The 27,295-nt window shown below is 41.7% G+C and overlaps 1 protein-coding gene across 6 annotated transcripts in view; it reads left to right on the forward strand.

The window, feature by feature from the left end:
* Window positions 1-27,295, forward strand: part of CNKSR3 (CNKSR family member 3) — a 112,743-nt gene that overhangs the window by 75,943 nt on the left and 9,505 nt on the right. For 3 of the 6 annotated variants that reach the window (XM_035728372.1, XM_027601048.2, XM_027601047.2), the window contains 8 exons: window positions 4,655-4,818; window positions 11,077-11,279; window positions 11,790-11,877; window positions 16,377-16,418; window positions 18,923-19,042; window positions 21,274-21,333; window positions 25,568-25,636; window positions 25,889-26,035. In XM_035728372.1, the coding sequence (XP_035584265.1) occupies window positions 11,101-11,279; window positions 11,790-11,877; window positions 16,377-16,418; window positions 18,923-19,042; window positions 21,274-21,333; window positions 25,568-25,636; window positions 25,889-26,035 (705 nt within the window). In that variant the 5' untranslated portion in view covers window positions 4,655-4,818; window positions 11,077-11,100. Of the gene's footprint in view, window positions 1-4,654; window positions 4,819-11,076; window positions 11,280-11,789; window positions 11,878-13,966; window positions 14,125-14,176; window positions 14,290-16,376; window positions 16,419-18,922; window positions 19,043-21,273; window positions 21,334-25,567; window positions 25,637-25,888; window positions 26,036-27,295 lie in introns of those variants that run through there. The other 3 variants (XM_035728373.1, XM_035728374.1, XM_035728375.1) reach the window with 3 other exon arrangements.

Raw genomic sequence — 27,295 nt, forward strand, 5'->3', positions numbered from 1 at the left:
GTGGCTAGGACTTCTAATACTACGTTGAATAGCAGTGGTGATAGTGGACATCCCTGCCACGTTCCTGACCGTAGGGGAAAAGCACTCAGCTTTTCCCCATTGAGAATGATATTCGCTGTAGGTTTTTCATAGATGGCTTTTATGATATTGAGGTATGTACCCTCTATCCCTATACTCTGAAGAGTTTTGATCAAGAAAGGATGCTGTACTTTGTCAAATGCTTTTTCTGCATCTCTTGAGAGGATCATATGATTCTTGTTCTTTCTTTTGTTAATGTATTGTATCACGTTGATTGATTTGCGGATGTTGAACCAACCTTGCAGCCCAGGGATAAATCCCACTTGGTCGTGGTGAATAATCCTTTTCATGTACTGTTGGATCCTATTGGCTAGTATTTTGGTGAGAATTTTTGCATCCATGTTCATCAAGGATATTGGTCTGTAATTCTCCTTTTTGATGGGGTCTTTGTCTGGTTTTGGGATCAAGGTAATGGTGGCCTCATAAAATGAGTTTGGAAGTTTTCCTTCCATTTCTATTTTTTGGAACAGTTTCAGGAGAATAGGTATTAATTCTTCTTTAAATGTCTGATAGAATTCCCCTGGGAAGCCATCTGGCCCTGGGCTTTTGTTTGTTGGGAGATTTTTGATGACTGCTTCAATTTCCTTAGTGGTTATAGGTCTGTTCAGGATACCTATTTCTTCCTGGTTCAGTTTTGGTAGTTGATACATCTCTAGGAATGCACCCATTTCTTCCAGGTTATCTAATTTGCTGGCATAGAGTTGCTCATAATATGTTCTTATAATTGTTTGTATTTCTTTGGTGTTGGTTGTGATCGCTCCTCTTTCATTCATAATTTTGTTGATTTGGGTCATTTCTCTTTTCTTTTTGATAAGTCTGGCCAGGGGTTTATCAATCTTGATAAATTCTTTCAAAGAACCAGCTCCTAGTTTCGTTAATCTGTTCTACTGTTTTTTGGTTTCTATTTCATTGATTTCTGCTCTTATCTTTATTATTTCTCTTCTCCTGCTGGGTTTAGGCTTTATTTGCTGTTCTTTCTCCTGCTCCTTTAGGTGTAGGGTTAGGTTGTGTATTTGAGACCTTTCTTGTTTCTTGAGAAAGGCTTCTATTGCTATATACTTTCCTCTCAGGACTGCCTTTGCTGTATCTCAAAGATTTTGAACCGTTGTGTTTTCATTTTCATTGGTTTCCATGAATTTTTAAATTCTTCTTTAATTTCCTGGTTGACCCATTCATTCTTTAGTAGGATGCCCTTTAGCCTCCATGTATTTGAGTTCTTTCTGACTTTCCTCTTGTGATTGAGTTCTAGTTTCAAAGCCTTGTGGTCTGAAAATATGCAGGGAATAATCCCAATCTTTTGGTACCAGTTGAGACCTGATTTGTGACCTAGGATGTGATCAATTCTGGAGAATATTCCATGGGCACTAGAGAAGAATGTGTATTCCGTTGCTTTGGGATGGAATGTTCTGAATATGTCTGTGAAGTCCATTTGGTCCAGTGTGTCGTTTAAAGTCTTTATATCCTTGTTGATCTTTTGCTTAGATGATCTGTCCATTTCAGTCAGGGGGGTGTTAAAGTCCCCCACTATTATTGTATTGCTGTCAATGTGTTTCTTTGCTTTTGTTATTAATTGCCTTATATAATTGGCTGCTCCCATGTTAGGGGCATAGATATTTACAATTGTTAGATCTTCTTGTTGGGTAGACCCTTTAAGTAGGATATAGTGTCTTTCTTCATCTCTTATTACAGTCTTTGTTTTAAAATCTAATTTGTCTGATATAAGGATTGCCATCCCAGCTTTCTTTTGGTGTCCATTAGCATGGCAAATGGTTTTCCACCCCCTCACTTTCAATCTGGGGGTGTCTTTGGGTCTAAAACGAGTCTCTTGCAGACAACGTATCGATGGGTCTTGTTTTTTAATCCAATCTGACAGCCTGTGTCTTTTGATTGGGGCATTTAGCCCATTTACATTCAGGGTAACTATTGAACGGTATGAATTTAGTGCCATTGTATTGCCTGTAAGGTGACTGTTACTGTATATTGTCTGTGTTCCTTTCTGATCTATGCTGCTTTTAGGCTCTCTCTTTGCTTAGCGGACCCCTTTCAATATTTCTTGTAGGGCTGGTTTCGTGTTTGCCAATTCCTTTAGTTTTTGTTTGTCCTGGAAGCTTTTTATCTCTCCTTCTATTTTCAATGACAGCCTAGCTGGATATAGTATTCTTGGCTGCATATTTTTCTCGTTTAGTGCTCTGAAGATATCATGCCAGTCCTTTCTGGCCTGCCAGGTCTCTGTGGATAGGTCTGTTGCCAATCTAATGTTTCTACCATTGTAGGTTACATATCTCTTGTCCCGAGCTGCTTTCAGGATTTTCTCTTTGTCTCTGGGATTCGTAAGTTTTACTATTAGATGTTGGGGTGTTGACCTATTTTAATTGATTTTGAGAGGGGTTCTCTGTGCCTCCTGGATTTTGATGCCTGTTTCCTTCCTCACATTAGGGAAGTTCTCTGCTATTATTTGCTCCAATATACCTTCTGCCCCTCTCTCTCTTTCTTCTTCTTCTGGGATCCTAATTATTCTAATGTTGTTTCATCGTATTGTATCGCTTTTCTCTCAAATTCTGCCCTCGTGATCCAGTAGTTGTTTCTCTCTCTTTTTCTCAGCCTCTTTATTGTCCATCATTTGGTCTTCTATATCGCTGATTCTCTCTTCTGCCTCATTTATCCTAGCAGTTAGTGCCCCCATTTTTGATTGCACCTCATTAATAGCCTTTTTGATTTTGATTTGGTTAGATTTTAGTTCTTTTATTTCTCCAGAAAGCGTTTCTCTAATAACTTCCATGCTTTTTTCAAGCCCAGCTAGTATCTTTAAAGTCATGATTCTGAACTCTAGGTTTGACATCATACTAATGTTCGTATTGAGTAGGTCCCTGGCTGAGGGTACTAACTCTTGTTCTTTATGCTGAGGTGATTTTTTTCATCTTGTCATTTTGTCCAGAGGAGAATAGATGAATGAGAGAACAAAATGCTAACAGGTTAACAACGTCCCTAGCAAATATACTCTATATAAGTCAGAAAAGACCTGAAACCAGGGGAAAAGAAAGGGAAAGAAAGAAAAAAGAAAGAGAAAAAAAAAAAAGATAAAAACAAAAACCGAACAATACAAAAAAAAAACAGAATATGATCAAATATGATCAGGCTAGTGCATAGATCAGTGTCACACACTAGATTTTGGGCGTATTTTGGTCTGTCAGAAAAAAGTGCCTCCTAAAATTTTAAAGGAAGAAAGACTTATATATACAAAATAAGGGTTGGTACAATGAAGGGATGGAAGATGACTGTAAACATGAAAATTATAAAAGATTTTATAAAAGGAATTGATAAGAGGTTGTTTGAAAAAAGAAAGAAGAAGATTTAAAAAAAAAAGAAAAAAGGAGAGAATGTGATCAGGCAGGAGACTAGAACAAAGCCATACACTAGTGATTTAGGGTATATTTTGATCTGTTAGAAGAAACTGTATCTCAAAATTTTAAAAAGAGAACAACTTTTATATATATGCCAAAAATAAGGGTAACTACTATGAAGGGATAAAATATGACTCTAAAAATGAAAAATTAAAAATGTTTTTTTAAAAAAGGGATTGATAAGATGGTGGTTGAAAAAGGGAAAAAAATTAAAAAAAGTTAAAAAAATTAACTTTGAAAAACTAATGAATCATGGTAAAAAAGCCATGAATTCTATGTGCAGTATTCCCCTAGCGCTGGAGTTCTCCCGTTCTCCTTGATCGGTAAACTTGGTCTTCGCTTGCTGGCTGTTTGTGCTGATCTTCTGGGGGAGGGGCCTGTTGCCGTGTTTCTCAAATGTCTTTGCGGGGGGGGGGGGGGGGGGGGGGGGCTGGAATTGCCCCGCCCTTGTCGGTCTGGCCTAAGCAAGCTGTTCGGGTTTGCTCTCAGGAGCTTTTTTTCCCTGCAAGCTCTCAGTACAGCTTTGGAGGACCAGGGTGAAAATGGTGGCCTCCCAGTCTCCACCTGGAGGAGCTGAGAATTCGGGGCCCCGCTCCTCGGTGCACCCCCAGAGAAAAGCAGTCACTCCCGTCTCCCTGGTCTCCGGCTGCACTCCGTGCTCACCCGGCCTGTGACCGAGCGTTTCTGTCTCTGGCATCCGACCCTGTGTGGAGTCTCCAAACCCAGCAGATCCCTGCGGTGCGCTCCCGCGCCGCTCCTCCCGGGGGAGGAAGGAAGTCTCCCCGGATCTTCCGCTTGTTGGGTCCCTGCTGGAGGAGCAGTGGCCCGAGTGGGCCGCAGCTCACTGTTTATGGCAACCCCGAGCCAAGAGCCGGCGCCTCGGCTCCGTCTCTGCAGCCGGCTTCCCCGCTCCGATACCTGGGAGCTCTGCTGCACTCAGGCACCCCCAGTTTTTCTGTGACCCCGGGGGTCCTGAGACCACACTGTCCCGCGAGGGTTCCACCCCCCGCTTAGCCACTGGAGTGACGTCCCTCAGCGGAGCCGACTTCTAAAAGTTCCGATTTTGTGCTCCGTGGCTCTATCACTTGCCAGAAGCCGCCGACAGAGGCCCTGTGGGCAGTGTTTTGAGTAAAGGTAACAAAATGACAATAATGGACTTCTGCTCTTTTTGGTAGGGTTAGATGACTGCCTGCAGCAGTATGTCCACAAGTTTGAACGGGAGAAGATAAATGGAGAGCAGCTGCTGCAGATTTCCCATCAGGATCTTGAGGAGCTGGGGGTCACGCGAATTGGACACCAGGAACTTGTGTTGGAGGCTGTCGACCTTCTCTGTGCGCTGGTGAGTTCAGGAAAAGATGATCTGTGCCATGATGATGTCCTCTAGAACCTTACTTGCTTAAATCCTTAATGTTCGCGATTTGGTGTAGCATCGCTTTCTATTAATGCTCCATTGAAGTGAAGCATGAGCTGAAGACAACATAAAAAAGGAAGAAAAAGAATTGTTTTCTAGGTGAGGAGCAGGCAAACTGGCCTGCAGGTTAAGCCTGGCCCATTATTTTTGTCAATAAAGTTTTATCGGCACACAGCCACGCCCATGCATCTGTTATCTGCAGCTACTCTCCAGCCACAGCGGTCGAGTGGAGTAGTTGGGCCAGGGACCCTGTGTCCCCCAGAGTCCAGTGTATTTACTGTCTTGCCCTTTAAGAAGAAGCTTACCTTTTACAGAATAAAGTCAGTGTTAGTTTCATTTTCTTATCTTGTGTGGAGAGTACAAAGAGGGAGATCATCCTGAACGCCAGTGGCATCTTCTAAACTGAAATGAGAAATAGGTTCTGATTTTCATGTCTGTTTTTGTCACTATGAAAAGCTTTTTTATGTTTCCCAGGTATTTGTGATAAACTGATGCTCGTGCTTGCAGTCACCAACCTATGAAGTGGTAGCTAGATGGGAAAAAAGGTGAACATAGCTACACTTTGCAGATGCTTGAGCTTTGGCTTGAACATAAGTGAGTTCAGCCCTGCCAGGTTCTGACTCTTGCATGGCACCCGTGGCTGCACGAGTGACTTTTTTAAGCATGGGCTAAAAGCGCCTGTGAGGGCATTGTGTTTACAAACTGGCTGCTGTGCGGTGGGATTCCACGTCTGTGTGCTACGGTGCCATGTCAAGGATGCAGTTTCCCCAGCTGTCAGGATCTGGACCCGCTCCGCAGCATTCAGGCTGGGTTAAGTAATGCCATGAACCTGAGCCAGGGGTATATACAATTACATCACTGAGAATGGTGGGAAAGAATGTGCTCCCGATTATCTTGCCATTGCTGGTCTGCGTTCCGTTGATTATGTAACACTTGCCGCATTGTGCATATTCTTCTTCTTAAAATGGACAGAGCTTTGTCTCCCGCTCTGAGATGCGCTGCTCTTGTTTACAAGAGTAATGGGGAAATTATTTGTGGTTGATAAATGAGCTGCCACAGGGGAGACGCTGTGGCCAAAGTGGTGTGAGTGTTGGCCTGGGAGGCAGGCTTTCTGCATTCTAATCCTGGCTCTGCTACACACTCCTCACTCTGTGACCTCCAGGGAAACGGGGGTGTCTGTTTTCCCCATCTGTACAGTAACACTCTCTGGATGTGGCAGGACTCTAACGTGTCTGTTGCATTGCCCAGAAGATGTCTTAGAGTCCTGTTTATTATTAAGGCTGTATGGTTTTCTTATATACAGTGAAACATGTTTGAGTTTACTTTTATTGTACTTTCTGGGAAGCTCACTTTTCCATCTTTTCTGCTCATTTGATTTGTCTCTTTCAACTTCAAGGAAGGGCTTTGAGGTAAATGACTTTGCAGTCCACGATATGAGAGGTGAGGAGGAAGGGTCGATTCAAGGCACGCAGTGTATAGCAAGCCAGGTAATAAACATAGCAACCGCCTCTCTGCTCTTGCCCCTTCCCTACCTCTTAAAATATTGGCCTGAAATGAACAAAGCTGGACAAATGCCAGAACCTAAAGCTGCATTTTATCTCCTACAATTTCCTTCTAATTTCCTTTGCAGACAAAGTTTGACCTCAAACTCATTCTGGACATGCTTTGTGCAGCAAAGTGCCAGTGAATGCATTTGACAGGAGGGGCACAGGGGGGCTCTCAAATGAGTGTGCCTTTTCTGGGTTGGGGAGGGTTTTAGAGGGTTTGATTAACATATTTTTTTTCTTCTTGATGTAATATCCTCATAAAGTGTTCCTATTGAAATGCATATGTTAATTATTGTACTCTCTATTTAATCTGTTTATACTATGGAGATCTTTGTATATATAAATTGGTGATAATTCTTTGCCTTGAACAACCCAACCCTTGGGCAGTTCATGTATACTTGCAGTTGGCCCTGGGGTTATAAAAGAGGTGGTAATGTAAACTTAGTTTGGTGGATGTTGGTTTTGTGATGGACAGGAAATGAATAGAATGTAGAAGAAAGAGAGGAAAAAACAACCACTGGAAAGTTCTGGAAAGAACAGGGCAGATAGAATGGGTAAAAACCTAACATAGGGAATAGCTATTGGTAAAGATTCCAAAACCAGTGAGCAGATGGCCCACAGATAGCTAGTCATGGTTAGAGAAGAGAGCCAGGAGAGAACACCACTGCCTTTTGCAAATATCGACCATGGACTTGTATCATGAGGCTGAACCAAGACCACTTCTTAGGATTGAGTTCAGCGTCTGAGCCCAATTTTTCTCCACCTATCTGGAGCAGCCTCTTAGAGCTGCTCTTTCCAGTAGGACAACTATTCGCCACGTGCAACTATTTAAATTAAAATAAATTAAAATGAAATAAAATTCACTTCCTTGGTCACACTAAGCTATATTTCAAGTGCTCATAGCTCCTGGTGGCTAGTATCTACCATATTTGGACAGTGCACATAGAGAACATTTTCATACTTGCAACAAGTTCTGTTGACTAGCGCTGGTCTGGAGGGTGCGATTGAGAGTAAGAACAAGTATAATTGTAACCCATTTCCATTGCCAAATCAACCAAACCCTAGTTACCAAGGCAGGCACATATATATAATTATATATAAGTTAATTAAATATTTTATAATTAAATATAAAACATATATGTCTTAAAGATTTTATTTTGGAGAGAGAGCGCCCGTGCGTGTGCAAAGGGGGGAGGGGGAGGGAGAGAGAATCTCAAGCAAGACTACATGCCGAGCACAGAACTGGTTGCAAGGGTTCCCTCTCACAATCCTGATGAGATCAAGACCCGAGGCAGAAGCTTAACCAACTGAGCCCCACAGGTGCCCCATATTTTTAAGGTTGAAGTAGGTTGAGAAAGTGAACAAAGTAGGGATCAGTAACACATGTTAAGTGATGCCACCTAAATGTATGATTAAATGAAATACCTGTAATGTATTTACCTGCCCAGGGCACTTCTGTGCACTTGTATATCCCTGAGATTATTAATTTCCTCCTTTACCTACATCTATGGCAAATCATGAAAAAATGTTATCTTTCTTTATGCGGAAAAATCATGCCGGAAGAGTAATCTTTGCTGACAGTCTGAATTTAACTTGATCTTGCTTATGAGTGTATTAAATGCCTTTTGGAAAAAATGTGGAATATCTCTCTTAGGTTGTGACCAAACTGAGCCAAGTCAGTGAGATGGTTTAGGTTGTGTTTTCTCTGGCACTCCTTAATCACGTATCTTAGATCATGGACAGGGTCGGGAGGAATGGGAAAAGAAGGTAGAAGAGAAGGAGAAGATTCATCTTAGCCAAAATGTGTATAATTAAGGCACCAGAAGAGTGAGACTCTGCCTTTTTCCGTCTCTCCTGTCTCCCGCGTGATTTCCCTAGCCAGACCAGGAAATAACCCCCCAATGGCTAACCTCTGATGAAGCGAGATCTCAGCGGAAGGGTTTGTGTATGTGTATAGATTTTCAGGGACTCATTTCATTTCTTACTTGGTTTGTATCTTCTTGTTACTTTTATCTTAGCACAATTTCTGAAGGGGACAAGTTTGAGGGAAAAGATTAATGAAGGTAATCAAATCTGGTCTGAGTAATTATTCATTTTCTGTTTTTCATTGTGGGGCACTTAAGTCAATAATCCTTTCCTGATTATGTTTCTACATTAGAGGTTCTCTTGAGCGAATATAATCAGTTTCTTGTTCTCTTCCTGTGTGGAATGGGGGCGGGGGGGAGGGAAGGATTGTCCTTCCTTTGCTCCTTCTTTCTATCTTGTTAAAATTGTACTCCATCAGAGCTGCATCTCTCCCTCCTTCCAGTCCTATGATTTGTTTTGGGTGGGAAACCAGATTCAGAGCACATTGAGTGGAAAGGAAAAGAACCAGTTAACAAGAAGCTACACTCCCCCTTTATTTTAATATGAGAAGTGGTAGGTTTGTAGGAGATTGAGGTTTAACACTTCTTGCAACACTAAAATGCATTTAATCCTCTTTGAGTTCAAGAAGGAAATGTTGTGTGTAGTAATAAGAGTTCCAAGTCATTTCTGGTGACACTGATTCTAGAAAGCTGACTTTCCTGCTTTTAGTTCAGAACTCTTGATAGAAATTGGCAGGCTGAGTAATTGACTGAATGAGGGGACAGTTCCATTTAATCAGTCACAAGTCCTTCAAAACAAGCTTGTCACGTGGCTCTTTATCCATTCACTTGTGAGTCTTTGATTCTCTGGATTTAAAAAGCATGATGAAAATCCATCTTTGTATTTTTGTCTTCTTTGTTGAAGGACAACATCATATTTTAGTCTGTAGAAAATGACAGGAAAAAATGAAGGAATATGAGGTTTGGATAGAACATTACTGTTAATACAGAACACTCATTTTTATTATGAAATTTTATTTCATTAAATTATGAAATTATGAATTTATTATGAAAATTTTAAAGCTTGCAAAAGACAGCCACCAGTTAACGGATCTGAGGAAGTATTCATTTTTATTTTATTTTTTTATTGTACTCCACTCTTTTCAAAATGTCTATCTAAATTTTTTAAAAAGCACTTTTTATTTTATTATAGGCAGCAACATAAATTTAAGCTTCATGAAAATTTCACTGCAGTGAAAACCCAGCTATAGTGTCCGTAGTCAGTGTCACCAAAAATTACTTGGAACTTTTATTACTATGCAAACATTGACTTCTTGAACAGGGGATTCAGCAGGTCAAGATAGAATTTGGGGGGAGGTAAGCAGCTTGTTAGTTTGTGTGGATCCAAGGCCACTGGCCACTTTTCTTTTCCTCGTCTGTTACCCATCCTGTTTTCTGTCTTTTCCCTCTGTCCTCCCTTGGGCAGGGAGCGTGGACGGGGATCATGCAGCATGGTGATCGAAAGCTTGTGTCCTCGCTGCTGATGGCCTTCATTAGAATCCCACCTCTCCACAGAGGAGCTGTGTGACTTTGGGGAATTTATTTAATGGCTCTGTGCTTCAGTTTCCTCACCTCTAAAATAGAGATCCTATCATTTCCACCTTCGTGTGCTCTTTCCCTGAGATAATACTTGTTGGGCACTTGGCCCAGTCTCGAGATGGCAGAGAGTAAGTGTTCAATAATATTGGTCATTCTTTTATTCCCAACGTTTAAAGGGCACCATATTCTTGCTTTGGGGATGCTGTTGCAGCAGTATAACAGACCCCAGAAATATCTTCATTTTTTGTTAAAATAATGAAACACCAACTTGGGATATGTCCATCATGCAGCTGAATGCAGAAATTCATCCTTCCCTCCCACCAAAGTCATCTCAGATGTGGGTGTTGGGATTTGTTCTCTACCTATCACACGAGATTCATTCTTTCAAAGCACCTAAGTAAGTTGAACATTATTATCCAGAAAGAACACAGGTGAGAAACTCAAGAGATGGAAATTACATTTCAGGTGAATTGACGTTTGGTCAGTGTTGCTGTTTCTGGGCAAGTAAGTCTCACCTGATGGAAATTCATCCATTCAGGGGCTGCTTTGTTGTCTTCTGTGCTGCCAGTATGAGTGTGAGCCGGACACAGAACTCGGCCCTCTCGGACCTCACATCTCCATGGAGGAAGGTGGTGCCAAACAGGGTGGTTCAGAGAGGTGGCAGATCGGTGGTGAGCTAGAGAGTGACCTGAGGGGGCATTTGGCAATGTCTGGAGACATCTTTGGTTGTCACAACTAGGGAGAGGGTGCTACTGGCCAGGGGTACTGCTCCGCATCTTGCGATGTACAGGCATCCTCCCTCTCCCCCTCACCCCAACCCAAACAGAGAACACTGGGCTTTAAATGTCAGTAGGGCTCAGGCTAAGGAACTTGCCCTAGAATGTCAAGGAAGCCTCAAAGAGGAGGGAGCCTTTGGGCTAGTAGGTAAATATAAAAAAGAGATGTCCATGCGAATATTTGTGGCAGGAGCATTTGAAAAGAGGAACTAGCAAGGACAAAGTCCCTGGGACAGGAGTATGCTGGAGGAAGGACAGAAGAGGCTGGAGTGGGTAAGATCAGCACTGTGGGTAAATCATGTAGGGTTTTGTGACTGTCGTAGGAGTTATTCAGGTTGCTCAGTGGGCTTTTGAGTTATTACGAGAGTTTGGATGTTGTTGATTGTCTTGAATTTTTCCCTTTGATTTTATTTTCCACAGAATTATGGCCTGGAAACTGATAATATGAAGAACTTAGTTCTGAAACTGCGAGCATCTTCCCACAACTTACAAAATTACATAAGTAGCCGGAGGAAAAGTCCGGCTTATGATGGAAACACTTCCCACAAGCCCCCCAATGAGTTCCTGACTTCGGTGGTGGAGCTAATAGGTGCTGCTAAGGCCTTGTTGGCTTGGCTGGACCGGTAAGTGATGCATGCGCTCGACCGTCCGATCAGGGGAGGGCCCGAGCCGCACATAGCCCTGTCCGTTGTCTTAGGGAAATGAGCTGGTGTCTCTTTCCTGTCCCTTCCACTGCACTGCTGCGGGAGTTCTGGCTCAGTGGGGGATTTCTGGGTCCCTTTGGAAGCTACCGAAAGGGTGAATAGCAGGAACAAATTAAGCTCCCCTTGGGGAAGGCCTGGAACCATGTGGAAGCTGTGCATCACTGTGGTTAAACGTTCGTGATTATTTGGTTGGTCTGTAGGCTGTCAGTTGACCTCTGAAGGGACATGAATTCTCTTGGCTCCTTTTCTGAAGTGCTCTTAATCTAGCACTTCTCTGTCTCTTTTCTGTTCAGATTCCTGTTTTTGAGAGGAAACAGTTGCATGACCAGTCTTTGAAACCAGCCTGTGGTGTGGCTGTGCTGCTCAGCATACCGTGCGGGAGCCCAGTACCCCCACCCCTTCTTTAAAAGAACGTCTGTTGCTTTCTAGGGCTCCATTTACAGGGATCACGGATTTCTCAGTAACGAAGAACAAAATCATTCAGCTTTGCCTGGACCTGACAACTACCGTCCAGAAGGTCAGTACGTCACTGTTGCTTTTTAACACCGTTTCCTCCCTCTGCCCTGTTCTCTTCTTCAGAGGACTCGCATGCTTTTTGCTTTTCTGCCCCTCGCCATTTTTTTCCCATCCCAACTGGGGAGAGAGAGGAAAGGCTTTTAATTAGACACTTTGTACAGATGGTTTCTAGAAAGTGACCAGTGGCCTTTACATAGAAGATTACCTTCTTTTGTTTTAAAATAGTTGAGCTAATAGGCCTATACTTTCTCTAAACTGTTCGAGCACTTAATTTTTTTAAATAGAAACTCTGGAGGAACTATGTGACGTAAAGTTAAGGAATGCTAAGGAGGGAAGGAGCGCGAGAAGGATTGAGGTGGAATTCAGGTTTAGGTGTGGGGCTGGAGTGACCCTCCGTGAGAAGGTGACTCTTATCTGGAGGGAGTGGGCTTCTTAACGTCGTCTTGGGGTGTTTTTCTGGTAGTCACAGAAGTGTTGATTGTTATGAACTGATGGTAGAAAAAAGTCTCCGCATGGGAGGTACAGATCCTGAGCTGGTCACGTCAGGAGAAGGCTGCCCGCCGAGCATTCTCATCACACTTGCCCCTTCTTCGGGCCTCACACCGCCTGGCACATGAGAAGTGGTGATTTTTAAATGTGTGTTTAAACAAATGAGACAGTGCTTTTGACAAATCAGCTGATGAGACTTTGTCACTTGTTGGAAGAAGTTTAACCCAAACTTAGGGGACAGAAGGGGTATTGTGTTTGTTTTCCCTTTGGTGCTCATTGAACATGTGCTTCAGAGACAGCCACACGTTCAAATCCTACCTCTACCACTAATTAGCCCTGGGACCTTGGACAAGTCACTTAAAACTTAGGAACTTCAATTTTTTTGTCTGTAAAATGGGAATACTAATATTTACCTTACCAGATGATTTGGCAGGATTTCTAGAAGTTATTATTAAATAAGGAAAAAAGTGTAATATAATGACAAATGGTGACCCCCCCCATATGGAAGTGTATGTATATATGTATTTATAATACACATCCAAAAGCTTGTGTACGAAGGAGTAAGTACAGTAGGCAGTTTGGAAGAAAAGTTGGGTTTACTTTGGCAGGGAGAGAAGTGGGGATGGAGCATAGGAGCCAAGGCCCCTCCACCCCAGGAAGGAAAAGAAACACTTCTTTCATTTACAAAGAATATTATGTGACCACATGTATGTATTTGTGTAAAATTGGATATAGAGAAATATTGTAAAATATTTTATTTTAAAATAATAATATCTACCTCAAAAGATTGGTATGAAGATTAAATGAGATGTAATACATGTAAAGCACAGTGCCCACAAGAAATAAGAGCATATAGTAGGAAATATAAAAAAATCACACCTTGTACTGGTTTTCTGGAAACAAATTTGATGGTTTAAGGAGAGAAAGTTGACAAGTATGTTGCTCTTTTCTTTCTGTTGTTGGTTTTTTGTTGTTGTTGTTTATTTAAATTTGAACAATTTTTAAGGATGGAGACTGGCAAAATATGAATATACATGGGAATATCATTTTATGGACTTAGATTGAGAAAGATGTTTAGCTCTTTTGAACATATGTTGTCTTTAGCAATTAGAGAACACAGGTGCCTTGGCAAGTGGACTATTTGTGTGCACATGGATTAGAAATAACAAACTTGATGAATGAGCCAAACGCCTTTTTCTATGTGCCATGCGATGGCAGCGACAAGACTGAATGAGCCAGGAGACTTCACACTCTCTTCCAGCAAGGGGACGTACAGTTTTCTTCAAAACTTCTTGGCAGAAGGTCTCTTGACTTTTCTGGAAGAAACCCGTCTTTTCCATTTATTCCTTTTCTCTGGGAAATTGAAGGAATGAAAGTTGTGTCCTTCTTTTCCGGTGACAAGGAACCTGTTCTCCTTGGGTCTTTCTTTCGTCTCCTTCTGCTCCTTTCTCTCGTCCGTATGTTGCCGTCCACCCTCCTCTTTCTTGTCACGTTGTCTGCATCCTTCTGTTGAAGGATAATGTGTCCATCTCCTGATCTGAAGGGTGAAGAGTTGCTGCTTTTTCCCCTGTGAAGAGCCTGCGCCATTCTTGTAAGCGTGCCTCAGCTGCCGTCCCACGCCAAGTCCATGGATAGAACTCCAGTCCAGTTTTCAGGCTCTACCGTCGGACAAAGGAAACTGGGGTGGGAAGGCGTTGGGCTCTGTACCTTCAGTCTGTCCTCATAAAGTTGCGATGACATGGAAACTGCAGTCACAGTGGTGAGAGACGAAATGGCAGTGGCAGGCACCAGAGTTCCACTGGGGGAAAAATGGGGGGAATGAGCAATAGAAAGCCCAGGAGGACTGAACAGAAAGTGAAGTGGCCACAGAAGCAGAGGAGGAAGAAGCCCCGAGAGCATTTATTGGGTGCTGGTTGTGTCTCAGGTGCGTGCGACATCTTTGACACCTGTTTACCGCGTTGACTTCTCAGCAGATCTCGGAGCTAGGGTTTATCATGCCCGCTTTACAGAGGAAGAGACACAGCATGGAGAGGGTGACAGGTTGCTGAAGAAGGTAGAATGAGGAAGAGCCCTGGAGGGAAGGGGCATCCGATGGTGGCCCCGGTGTGGTCCCTGCCAGGCAGGCTGGTCTGAGTCTGTTGATCCGGGTGACCAAGGAATGTGACAGAGGTCGGTCCCACTCTCTGGATCCTGAGGGGTGACTCGGTTCCAGAACTTCTTTTTCCCATTCCATTGCCTTTATGCCAAACAACATGAAGTCATGCCTGCAGCTGCTTCCTCCCAGTAGGAACGGGTGTGGGAACCCACGTTCATGGTGGCAGAAGGTAAAAAGGGAGCTCTTTCACATGCTGACTGGAACAGTTTTGGGAGGCAGGAGAGCCCCTCTCATGCCTTGGTTCCAGTGCCGCAGGGAGCCCATTTTCTTGGCGGCTTCTTGGATCTGTCAGGGAGTCAAGTGTCAAGAACCACGAGGGCCCACAGCCACCTCGAATCGTGGGCCCTGGTGTATTGAGAGGAGCTCTCTGTCTGCGGGTGATTATCTCATGAGGGTGACAGGGCTCACACCATTTTGGTATTTGTCATGAAAAGTCATAAACACATATTATTAGTTTTATTTCTAGCACAAGACCGCATACGTATTCTGTTTGCTAAAATTGATATTTATTTAATAATTCTGTCTTTCTGATGGTTTTAATAGCAGTTGACTCATTGTGGTAGTTGATGGTTTAGTTCTGTGCACAAGAGGGAGAAGAAGCAGCACATTTTTAAGCTATGATTATTCTATTTTACAGAAGTTGCTCCTGTAGTTTGAGTTTATATCAGATTCATGCATGTAAAAATACATTTCTAAATTGCTCTTTTTAAGTGTGTTCTTACTTGGCTGCTCTTTTCCTGAGAATCAGTGTAAATTTTGGGAGCAGTGGAAAATTATTGTTTTCCCACATTTTTTAATCTAGTAGAGAATTTTTTTAGGAAGACACCGAAAATCTGGTTACAAAATCCTATAGGGTAGAATATCGTACGTTTCTAACCCGACCCCCACCCCCCCAGTGGTAGTAGAAAAATGACTTCAAATGACTTTTGAATGAAGTGAAAATCTGTGACAATTCCAACAGAGTTGATTAATATCTTTCATGTACATGAAATAATTAGGATGTCCTAGTTTTGGATCAGACTTAATGGTGCAAAATAAAGTCTAAAGAATCTAGTCCCCTTTTTTTCTGCATACTCTGCCACGTAGATGGGAAACCTCTGCTGTAGACCAGTTCTAAAGGTTTATTGTGAGAGTTTGACATCGGTGGCTTCACTGTGACCACTTTTAGATAGGACAACGGTGACTCCTGTAATCAGTCAGCTGGGTTCGTACAGTTCTGAGTCTTTTGTTCTTAAGCTGAGTAAATAATGCTTTGCATTCCAGCCCTTTATTTGATGTCATCAATAGCATACCTCAAGACCACTTTTTTGGCAGCGTGTTAATGAATGTTTTGTTGAACCTTTTTCATTTATTAAGGACTGAGATATCTGATTTAATCTCAGTGGTGCTTAAAATAAACTTCTGTGGCTGTGTTTACTGAAGCCCTTATTTGAAAGCTATTCTTATAGGCAGGCCCAGAGCTAAAAGATTCCTGGCTTGTTGACCAAGGGCTGGCTGAGCGCAGGGTCATGTTTGGGAGCCATTGTCAGGTTTCTTGGACTTGACTTCTGGCTTACTACTCTCTGCCCTGTCTAGATGGTCGGTGGATTTCAGTTCATTTTTCATAGGTTTTCTGATTAAATAATTGGTCAAATATGTTCCTTGGATGATAAACTCCTTCGGTCAGGAGAAACCAGAGCCTTAGGAGGAGTTGGAGTTGGCCCTGCTCTGTACCCTCTGTCTTCAGTGCAGGACTCCTTGGGCTGCAGGGTGAGGAAGGACCATCCTGGGCTCCAGGAAGTACCTATAGAGCTAAGCCAACAGTTTTTGGAAGTTTCTAGCTCTTATGGTTTTCTTTTTCTTTTTTCCTTCTTTAGGATTGCCTTGTAGCAGAAATGGAGGATAAAGTTTTAACCGTAGTAAGTATACCTTTTACAAGTTACTGTAAAATTCCTTTCCCCAAACCAGTGGGACTCAACATCAATTCAAGCAAAAACTCTGTGGCTGATTCCTTCAGGATATATTTTGAAATATTGGCTTTTTGGGAGTTGAGTCTATTAATTTAGGTCGAAAGGGAAGACTAAAAGTTATTTAATAACAAGAAAATGACTACTGTGAAAATTCCTGTGCTTGGGTAAATGGGGGTCTCTGTCTCCTCTGAACGTTTCATTAGGTACAGTTATACTTAAATTACTAGGCAGCCTGTTAATCAGGGGTACACTGATCTGCAGATTTCTCTTGAGGAACATTTTGATTAAAAAAAAAAATCCTTGGCAAAAACCTTATGATGGAGGAGGGGGGAATGTGCTGTGATTGTTTAAAGAGATTTTGTGACTATTCATCATCGCTTCCTCCCTTTGACATAAGCTGGCCTGTGCTCTTTTGATAAGGCCTTCCTCCCACTGATGTTGAGGAATTTAGCAATGAAACAGCTATAAATATATTTTCCATAAATAGGGAGGCTAAACAAATTGGGGGAATATAAGAAGTGTCACTTCTTGGATTCTCCCCCTTGGGAAAAAAAAATCCCTCTTTGGAATTTCCTGATTTCTTTGGTGGCTTAATTTTGAAAGGTTAGATGAATCTGACTGGAGGAAACCACCACACATAACCACGGTTATTTCTACATGGAGACCACTTACTAAGGATCTTCGTGTCTCAAAAATTTTACCTTGTCAACGTTCAGGGTCAGAGAATGTGAGCCATCACTAAAAAGATCATACACCCTAAATGTAAAGCACAAATCTATGTATCTCCTAGATGATACCAGGAGAAAATCTAGGTTGACCTTGTGTTTGCCAGTGAATTTTTAGATACAACACCAAAGATAGAATCCATGAAAGAAAAATTAATAAGGTAGATCTCCTTGAGATGGAACATTCTGCTCCATGAAATGCAGTGTTAAGAGGATGAAAAGACAAGCCACAAACTCGGAACAAGTATTTTTAAAACACATATCAGATAAAGAACTTGTCTCCAAAATATACAAAGAACTGTTAAAACTCAATAATAAGAAAATAAACCCAGTTAAAAAGTGGGCAAAGTATCTGTACGGACACCTCACCAAAGAAGATAGGCATTTGACAAATGAATATAGGGAACGGTGTTCAACGTCATGTTTCGTTAGGGAATTGCAAATTAAAACAATAGTGAGACAACACTACACACCTATTAGAATAACTGAAATCCAAAACATGACAACACCAAATGCTGGCAAGGATTGGAGAAGTAGGAGCTCTTGTTCATTGCTGGTGGGAATGCAGAATGGTACAGCCCCTTTGGAAGACACTGCAGCAGTTTCTTGCAAAACCACGCGTATTCTTACCCTACAATCTAGCAGTTAGACCCTTGGGTATTTACCTGATCACGGAAACCTGTACAGAATGTTGTGGCAGCTTTATTCATAATTGCCAAAACTTGGAAGCAGCCAAGATGTCCTCCAGTAAGTGACTGTATAATCTGGCACATCCAGACAATAGAATATTGTTCAGAATATTCAGAATATTCAATATTATTCATAAAAAGAAATGATCTATAAAGCTGTGAAAAGATATGGAAGAAACTTAAAGGCACCTTACCAAAGGAAGGAAGCCAATCTGAAAAGACTACATATTGTAGGATTCTAATTATTTGATATTCTGGAAGAAGCCAAACCGCAGAGACAGTAAATTAGTGATTGGCAAGGGTTCATTGTGGGGAGGGTGAGAGAGGTGAAGCAGGGGGTTTTTAGGTAGTGAAACTAGTCTGTATGGTACGACAGTGGTAGATACATGACATGCGATTGTGGGAACCTGTAGAACTGTACACCACAAAAAGTGAACCCTAATGGAAACTGTGGACTTTCTGTTGATAATAAGGTACCAATTTTGGTTCCTCAGTTGTAACAGATGTGCCATATTAATGCAAAATGTTTTTTTATATCTTGTTCTTATTAGCCGTGTTATAGGTATTATTGGAAATTGTGTTGGGGTGGGGAAGTATAGAGAAACTCTGTACTTTATGCTCAGTTTTTCTGTAAATCCAAAATTACTCTAAAAATAAAATCTATTAAAAAAAAGCAGTTACAGACAAAAAAAATTTTTTTAACCTTGTGAGTATTTGATATGCACCAAATGTGAGTGATCGCTAAGACACTATGCAGACGGCTGGGAAGAAGTGACTTCCGCTGCCAAACGGGGGTTTCTGTACAGCGTCTGCTCTTCAGTGGCCGTAATTCTTGGAAGAGCTGTACTCTTTAAACAAAGCCCATTTCCACCGATTGCAAATACGAAGTCCAAATCCCTTGGCTCCATGGAGTAGCATTATTAAAATGATTGCTGGCCGGAGCTGAAGATTGTAGGGCAAGTGCATTTCTTTAAAATTCAGCTTGAGATAAACTTGGTTAATGATTGAACCTTTCCTATTTGCCTCTGCCAACCTTGAGGTCAAGGTTTTAAATGGCATCTGTGACAAAACAATACAATCTACTACGGATCCTGTTATGAGCCAGTGTGCATGTCTGGAGGAGGTTCACTTGCCGAACGTTAAACCTGGGGAAGGCCTGGTAAGAATTCTAGAAAGACTTGTTTTCTTTCTTTCTCTTTCTTTCTTTCTCTTTCTTTCTTTCTTTCTTTCTTTCTTTCTTTCTTTCTTTCTTTCTTTCTTTCTTTCTTTCTTTTTCTTTCTTTCTTTTTCTTTCCTTCCTTCCTTCCTTCCTTCTTTCTTTCTTTCTTTTTTAAATTTTTTTAAAGATTTCATTTATTTATTTGGAAGAGAGAGAGAGAGATTGAGAGAACAAGTGGGGGGAGGGGTAAAGGGAGAAGCAGATCCCTTGCAGAGCAGGGAGCCTGATGCTGGACTCAGTCCCAGGCCTGGGATCATGACCTGAGCTGAAGGCAGATGCTTAACCGACTGAGCCACCCAAGTGCCCGAAACACTTGTTTTCTTTTCAAATGGTAACATATCGTCATTTATTAAAGTTTTTTTCCTGATTCCTTATTGCTTTTACTATGATTCTGAATAGAATTAAATTAGATTGTCTTCCATTATGTAGTTAGGAATTTGCCATCTTGAGCTGTTGATATGTTTTATGTCTTCAAAGTGTAAAAATACAGTTTTTGAACTGTATTCTCATATCTTGAAGGAATTGTCTTAACAGTTTTATTTTAAGATTCAGCCATGCAAGGAGATATAAAACATTTACACAAAGGAAAGATGGTCTCTGGGTGCAAAACAGCATCTGCTCTGAAAGTTTATATTAGCACTTAGGATGAATGTGAGAAGAGATGGAGGAACAGCATGGTTTCTTAAAAAAAAGTCCAGAGCTGGATGAGCCCTCCACTGACAGGCCCTGAGCATACAAACAGGTAGATTCCTGGCTCCCTGCATCCGTGCCTCGATACCTAGATCTTCCGGTCCCTCGCCTGCCTCGGGCGTGATTCATTTACTGAGATTGAAATGGAGAAAGTGTGAGGCTCCTCGACGAGCTTGAGAGAGCTGGGTTTCCTCATCTGACGGAAGTGAACGGTAATCATTACTGCCTCACAGAGTTGTTGAGAGTATTAAAGTAGAGGAGGAGTGCTGGGCCTCAGCTGCTGGGGGCTGTGCAGGTGCTGGTACCGGCACTGAGGAGGAGGAGGAGGAGGAGGAGGAGGAGGAAGGCCTAGTGTGTAGGTAGCCGTGGGGAAATGCGGAGGTAGCCTCTGCTCTCAAGAAAACAAAAGTCCACTGACTATCGATAAGTTCACAGTCTTAGTACGTAGAAATATACATGTTGAGACGTCTTGGCTTCAGAGTAAATGATGGATTATTAAGCGGGGAAGACTTCCTGGTGGTGAGTTTATAGTTATGGCTCGAAGTTATGGCAGAGAATGCCCCAAGTGGGCAGAAGTGGACTTGCTGTTTTAGATGGTGAAGTTCTATGAGCAAATGCTTTGGAAGGAGGAGTCCCATAGGTCGGGACAGGTGGATTCCTGTGTGAATGAAAGAAACAGGAAGGGAGAGGAATGGGGAGATCCTTGAAGGTGTTAGCATTTGATGAGATTCTCATTACAGAGTGGTGTAGGTTGCTGACCAGGGCAAGTTCCGGGTCAAAATGATTTCTGAGGAAGATCTATGTTATTGCAAATTTGATGCCAGAGCGAGCAACTACTCTTTGCCCAGTCAACTTTTCGCTCTTTTCCCCCATCTTATAAAAGTTTAATAAAAATTTTTTATATGTGATACATCAAACAGTGGAAATGTTTCCTCCATGGTATGGTATTCACCTGTGAGTTTATCTTTATGCTTCCCCTTAAAATGGAGGGGTGCCTGTTTCTGACTTATTCCCTATGTTGTGTTGCTTAATAATCTTTGCTCATATATCCTGGTCTGGGTTGTTAGTGGCTTAAACAAGTCACCCATGATGACTGCTGATCCCCCATTTGTCTGAATGTATTGTGTCACCGGGCAAAGAGATGGTCAGGAGAGAACAGTCCTTGTTTGAAATGCCTTATTCATTCCGCAGGTCCGAGAAAGTATCTTCTGAGTCCCCAGAGTTAATGGCAAAATTCTCTGTGCCTGGTACACAAATTATAATACCAGAGAGATCCGGCTCCGGATTTCTTTCATGAGTGTTTCCCTTTGTTAGCTCCCCTTCACTGCTCCTTGGCTCTGGTTTCCCAGTGTTTCAGGAGGCTTAGAAATGAGTGTTATTCTGAAGGGATTGCCTTTAATGTTTTATAAGATGAAGTCTCCCTGGCGGCTATGTTTGTAAATGTTGGAGTAATGAGTTAATATGTTTGTGACTCACTCTAGGGCATGTACATCAAATCAACCTATGATGGATTGCACGTGATTACTGGAACCACAGAGAACGTAAGTGCGCCTATCCGTTAAATGTAAAAGCTACTATGTGTTTAAACAGATGTGACACACAGTCCTTATACTTTTCGTTCAAACGTGTGCATCGTATTTTATTATCTGCAGTGAGAGCGTGGGTGCTGTTTTGTTTATTTCTGTTGCTAGCATGCTGCTTATCACCAGCTGTTGGAAATTTATTATTTAAATTGTCTTTTATTGCTGTTGTTCACATACCTTGCCTAGTTTTTACCCCCCACCCTTCTTAATTATTCCTTTTGCACCCTGGAACTGTTAACCCATAAGTCTAAAAACAATGATCTCATTGTAGTTGAAAAACTACTTTTACAAGAACTGGAATTAGTAGTCATATGTGTAAAATACAGTTTTTTGTTGTTGTTTAATGGAATTTAGATGTATCACCAAAGCAGCTATTTTGGGATTTTACACAATGTAGATTCTTTTTATAGAGTTGTGTTTTGTAATATTTGGCATGATATTGAAATTTAGTGTGTTTTTTTTTCTCCCCTGATCTTTTAAATAGAAAAAGCAGGGCTGCTTCTACTGTGAGAGTCTTTGTACACTGTTAACTTCCTTTTGGAAATGCTGCTCCATGAAAGGTTTTTCTTGAGCCCCTCAAACATTTTGAATTTGTAAAAAGTAGAGCTAATTGAATGCTTTCTTTTTGCAACCTACAATATGGCTAGTTTTTGATGACATTGATATGAAGCTAAAAATGTTTGAATAGCTTCCTGGATCTGTATGAAAGAAGCATGTGTCTGTGGAGCTAATCTGCTATTTAATCAACTAAGACCAGAGGAAATAATTCCTAAAAATAGAAGAAATTTGGTAACTCCTTCTCTAATCTGGTGGAAATATGTGATGAATTTTGAACTTGAGCTGCTGGGTCTTTTGGTAAAATAAAATGGCATGATCTTTGATGAAGGTTTGTGACACAAGCTTGATTTTTGTAGCAAGAAGGAAATGGCGCTGCTGAAGGCAGTCAGTGAATTTTAAATATGGTGTGCGGTTCTGGCTGAGGAATGAGTGGAAGATGGTGGTGTCTTTAAGACTCCTTCGTCAGGCTACCGTGAAAGTGCACTGAGAAACGATAGGAATTTTTACAGCACATCACCTGATAGGCAATAACTGCATGGGTGGTTCTGCTTTTAGGTCAAGGATGGTGCAGAAGAGAAAACGCATAACTCATTACACGGTTCATCCCTCATTCTTGTCAGATTCTTGAGCATATTTCAGCTCAAGCAGAACGAGGACCACTTAGTGCATTGTTTGGGAGTTGGATGGATTCAGAGGGATGGTGAAGGTCATCTCAGGTTTTAAAGAGTGGAAGTTTTGAGTCCAGCAATTTAGTGATTGCATTGTTTAACCACCAGACCTGTGTGGTTGCAGACTCTCCCTGGTCTTCTTAAAGCAGTTTTCATCTTGGATAAGCGTGTAGTTCACCATCCTATTACTACCAGAAGGCACACAGGTTTCTGCTCCTCAAACCAGCCTTTGGTTTTAAGGATGAGAGTTGAATGAGAGACGAAACAAGCTGCTTTTGAATGAAGTGAAATGTCACATGCAAAGATACATCTCCTAGCATTCCTACCAGACTCAAAAAGACTGGATGAGAGGTTTGGGGTTTACCTGGATGTGGTTGATTCCATACAGGATGATACAGAAGCCATCCTAGAGACAGGGGGTTTCCATCTTGTTAAAGAGTAAAAAAGGGAAAACTTGTCTTACTCCATCTGGCAATCCATTTGAGAATGTCCCTCATTCTTTTCCAGTCACTGAGCTTGTGTTCACCGAGTACCTGGAATGTGCTAAACACTTGCTAAATCTTACAGATGGGGGTGGGAAGTTAGGTAAGAGCGTACTTCTCAAGGTCTTAGTCTGGGTATTTTACACTAAATGCTGGATATTTTAGACTTAAATGGCGGTAGAAAATGCCAGCTGCCAGCTCCGGGACAGCCTTCCAGCTAGCACTTAAGGTTGTTGAGACTTTCGAATCAGAATGTTGGTTAGTTAGTTATGTATGTTATGTATGAATGAGAGAATGTAAGCAGGGGGAGGGGCAGAGGGAGAGGGAGAGGGAGAAGGGAGAATCTCAAGCAGACAACCCGCTGAGCTAGGAAGCTAATGTGGGGCGAGATCATGACCTGAGCCGAAATCAAGAGTCCGTCAGCCACCCAGGTGCTCCCAGAATCAGAATGTTTTAATGGAAGCCTGGTGTGGTGGGTGGTAGTGGATGGAAATCACCACTGCATTCCCTATATTTATCTTGGACTCCAGGCTGAAGCAATGTTAGCAGGTCATATTAGGCCTCCAGTCCATTCTGAGGGGAGGTTACCTGAGAAGTCAGGATCATTCCAAGGTCAGCCTAACAGTATCTAGTGATTCTCCATGACTTCTTTTTTTGATGTTGTTCAACACCTTGACAGGATCCCATCCATACTTCTATTCCCCACCTCTGAGATAATGTGGGAATTAGATTAGCCTCTGAAGAATGGATGCATTCTTCTCCAGGTCATCACCCTTCTGCAGAAAACCAGAACAAGCATCATTTTTTAGTAGTCTGGCTCATGGTGAAGATAGGCAAGAGTCACCGCCCCAGGAAGAATTTTGGTATCACGCTGTTTCTTTACCAGTGTTCTGCCAAACACATCTCTTAATCACCTGGTAGGACATTTGAGAAATGAATGCATGAGGATCCCTAAGAAGGAAAGTCAATTCAGGACACTTAGGCTTGGTTTTTAAGATTGCACATCCATAAACAAGAACTTCCTAGCCTCAGGGTCATCTTTTATAAAGTGAAGCTTACCTTAAATGAATCCCCAGCCAGGAAGATTATCTGGGCTGGACTGATTCTGATCGGACTTACCAGAATTGGCCTAAAGCTGTGGGTTAAGCATCTGATGCATAGGGGCAAAAAGGAGCCTAGACACATTCGATTTTTTTAAGTGCCTCAAGAGGAAGAGATTTGAGGTAGACCATTTCCCTGAGGATGAGGTACTCGCGGTGCAGGTCTCTCAGGGAGGACACCGCTGGTTGGTATAGTGGCAGGTTAAATGTTTTGAAAAGTAACTCTCATGGTTAACCTGCACCTTGCACTGGGTCTAGATACATCAAAGGGACTGTTTCTACAGTTTAATGCTGCTTGCTCATTTCTGGTTGAGCCCATCCCAACAGTTGAGTGAGAAGATTCAGCCAAGAATGTCTTGGGTTTGGTTCCTGCCCTCCTGACTGTGTTCAGGGGTGCTGTTTTTTAAGAAAAATTATAAATATGTCTGAAGACTCAGCCAGTTACATAAGTTACATAAGTAATTGGCTGAATAAAATAAAATACTCCAGCCTGGATAACGTTAGATTGTAATTTGAAATCAAGGGTTTATCCTTTTCTTTGCTTTTGCTCATAGGCAATACCTTAAATATAGAGAGGGCTAGTTTCATTAATTGAACAGAATATTGTGGACAAAATATTTGCCAGATAGATTATGTCTAGATATTTATATGCACACAGGTGGAGAGCGAGCTATATATATATATATATATATATATATGGCTATATAATATATAATTTATATGTGTGCAGATTTGTAGCAAAGTATTATTTGGGGGAATTAAAATCTGGACTTCTGATACTGAAAACACATTTCATTTTCAATTCAACCTGAAAATGACAAAAGTTTAAATTCGTTTTCTCTGAAGAAGTGCATTTTCTATTGTCACCGTCTTTCTATGCTAATAGGATTGTGATAATTCGTAAAACAAGGTTGAGTAGACAAGATTTCGCTTTAATAATTGCTTAAAAGGAGATAGGATAACATTGTTACAGTGATGGTCTTTACGTGTTAAGCTGTTGGTCAGCTTTTACAAGATTAATTTTGATAGGGATCTACATAAGGTATTTTTTAGATGAACCAAAGGGTTTTTTTAATCAGTTCGTTGTGTCAACAGAGTGTCCCGCTTTGCCTGATGGGTTAGATGGACCTGGCTATTTTAACTGACAGGTGGTCTGGACCAGCCGACCGTTCATCAAGTAGGGAACGTGAGTGCCCAGCCCATGCCAGGCTCTACAGACGGTGTCGTCCTGGGATCGTCTCATAAGTGCGCCATGTAATAGTTCTTGAGAAAATTATATTTCCATTGCTCGTTGTCTGCAGAAGAAAGAAGGAGGAAGAAATAGAAGCAGAAAGAAATAGAAGATTTAAAAAATAAGACTGGTCTCTGTGTTTGTTCCTAATAGTCTCCTGCAGACAGATCTCAGAAGATTCATGCTGGTGATGAAGTCATTCAGGTTAATCAGCAAACTGTGGTGAGTTTGTTCGTTGAGACTTAAGATGTTTAATATTCCCCTCTAGAACTTTTAACTAAATCCAAAGCTGTTTTGCTTGAATTTTTTAAATTTGCAATTTCTATCCAATTTTCTGTAGTTTTAAGTAATGCTGAGATAAACATTCTGGTGTCTGCTTATTTGCTCACAACTGATTTCCTTGAAATAAATTCATAGATTTGATTTTTGATAATTCACAAGTGAGTCCCTTCTCCTCATTTTCTTTCTCTGAAGGTGGGATGGCAACTAAAAAATCTGGTGAGAAAATTGAGAGAGAATCCTACAGGAGTCGTATTACTGCTTAAGAAGCGCCCCACGGGTTCTTTCAACTTTACCCCTGCTCCCCTGAAAAACCTCCGGTGGAGACCGCCCCTGGTGCAGGTATCCGTTATTGGTTGTAAACCTTTCTCTGCCAGCCACGCATTAACCTTGTCGAGGATGGGATTTGTCTCCAGAAAGAACAGTTACCATCTGAAGGTGATTGGTTTCTCGGGAGTTTGTGTATGCAGAATCATTCTCTAGTTCTACTTTAGTGAAAATACACATTCTAGATTTTGCACTAGCCACATGTGACTATTTAAATAATTAACATGAAAAGTCCGGTGCCTCGGCCTCGTTAGCCACATTCCAGAGGCTTGGTGGCCTTGTGTGGCCAGTGGCTGTCATCATCACTGCAGAAAGTTCATTCTGGTCCTTTCCCCCTTTCCTGTCAAACACATCTGACGGTACCCAGTTTGAGCACTAACCCTGGAAAGACTAACCCCTGCCTTGGCAGGTGAAGTCCTGCCAGGGCAGGAGTAGGGACCGTGGGAATAATCCACACAGTGGGGAGTGTATCACCACATTGTTTAGTTCAGACCTGGCAGCCTTGGGTGATAATCAAAAGCAGACAGACTTACAGTATCGTACTGTATAGTATTGTATAGTTCTATATGAACAGTATACTCCTTTATTGCCTACACCTGGGTGGAGTGTGCTCAGGGACCAAAACCCTCCTGATACCATGGGTCCTTAGTGTTTATTTCTTAAATTGTGAATAAAAAGCAATGACATCTTAATGCCCTTTTTAAAGATTGAGATTGCAATTTATATGGAACTGTCTGCCACTTTACTGTTCATCTTCGAATGGAGGGAATGGTAGCCATCTCAGGCAATCAGTTTGGACCCTTGGTGATGCATAGAGCATTGGAAATACACCTGCATGTGTACCTTAATGGGGGGGGGGGTTAAAATAAATAACAGGATATGGAGTAAGGAGGGGCACATGATTAAAATCACTTCTTAAATAATAAGTGATTAATACATGATTTAGAAGTCAACTCCTATAAAAAATCATCTCTTAAATAATAACAATATCAATCACACTCCAACTGTGATGGGGCAAGTCCAGTGAAAGACTCATGTTAAGAGGTCATTTGGAAGAAGCATGAAAAAGACTCGTGGAGCAGCACAGCATAGTGGTTGGGCGGGGGGGTTTGGAATTAAACTTCTCCAGTTCAAATTCCAGCTCTGCCACCTGGAGGTCTCCCCCTAAAACAGGGCTGTGACTATGAGTACATTCCAGTCCTTATGGGGCCTCTGATAAGGTATTTAATCTTTCTAAACCTCACTCCTAATTATTAGTATTTACTGTGAGAGAAG

The sequence above is a fragment of the Zalophus californianus genome, chromosome 7, assembly GCF_009762305.2.
Source record: "Zalophus californianus isolate mZalCal1 chromosome 7, mZalCal1.pri.v2, whole genome shotgun sequence".
Lineage (NCBI taxonomy): Eukaryota > Metazoa > Chordata > Mammalia > Carnivora > Otariidae > Zalophus > Zalophus californianus.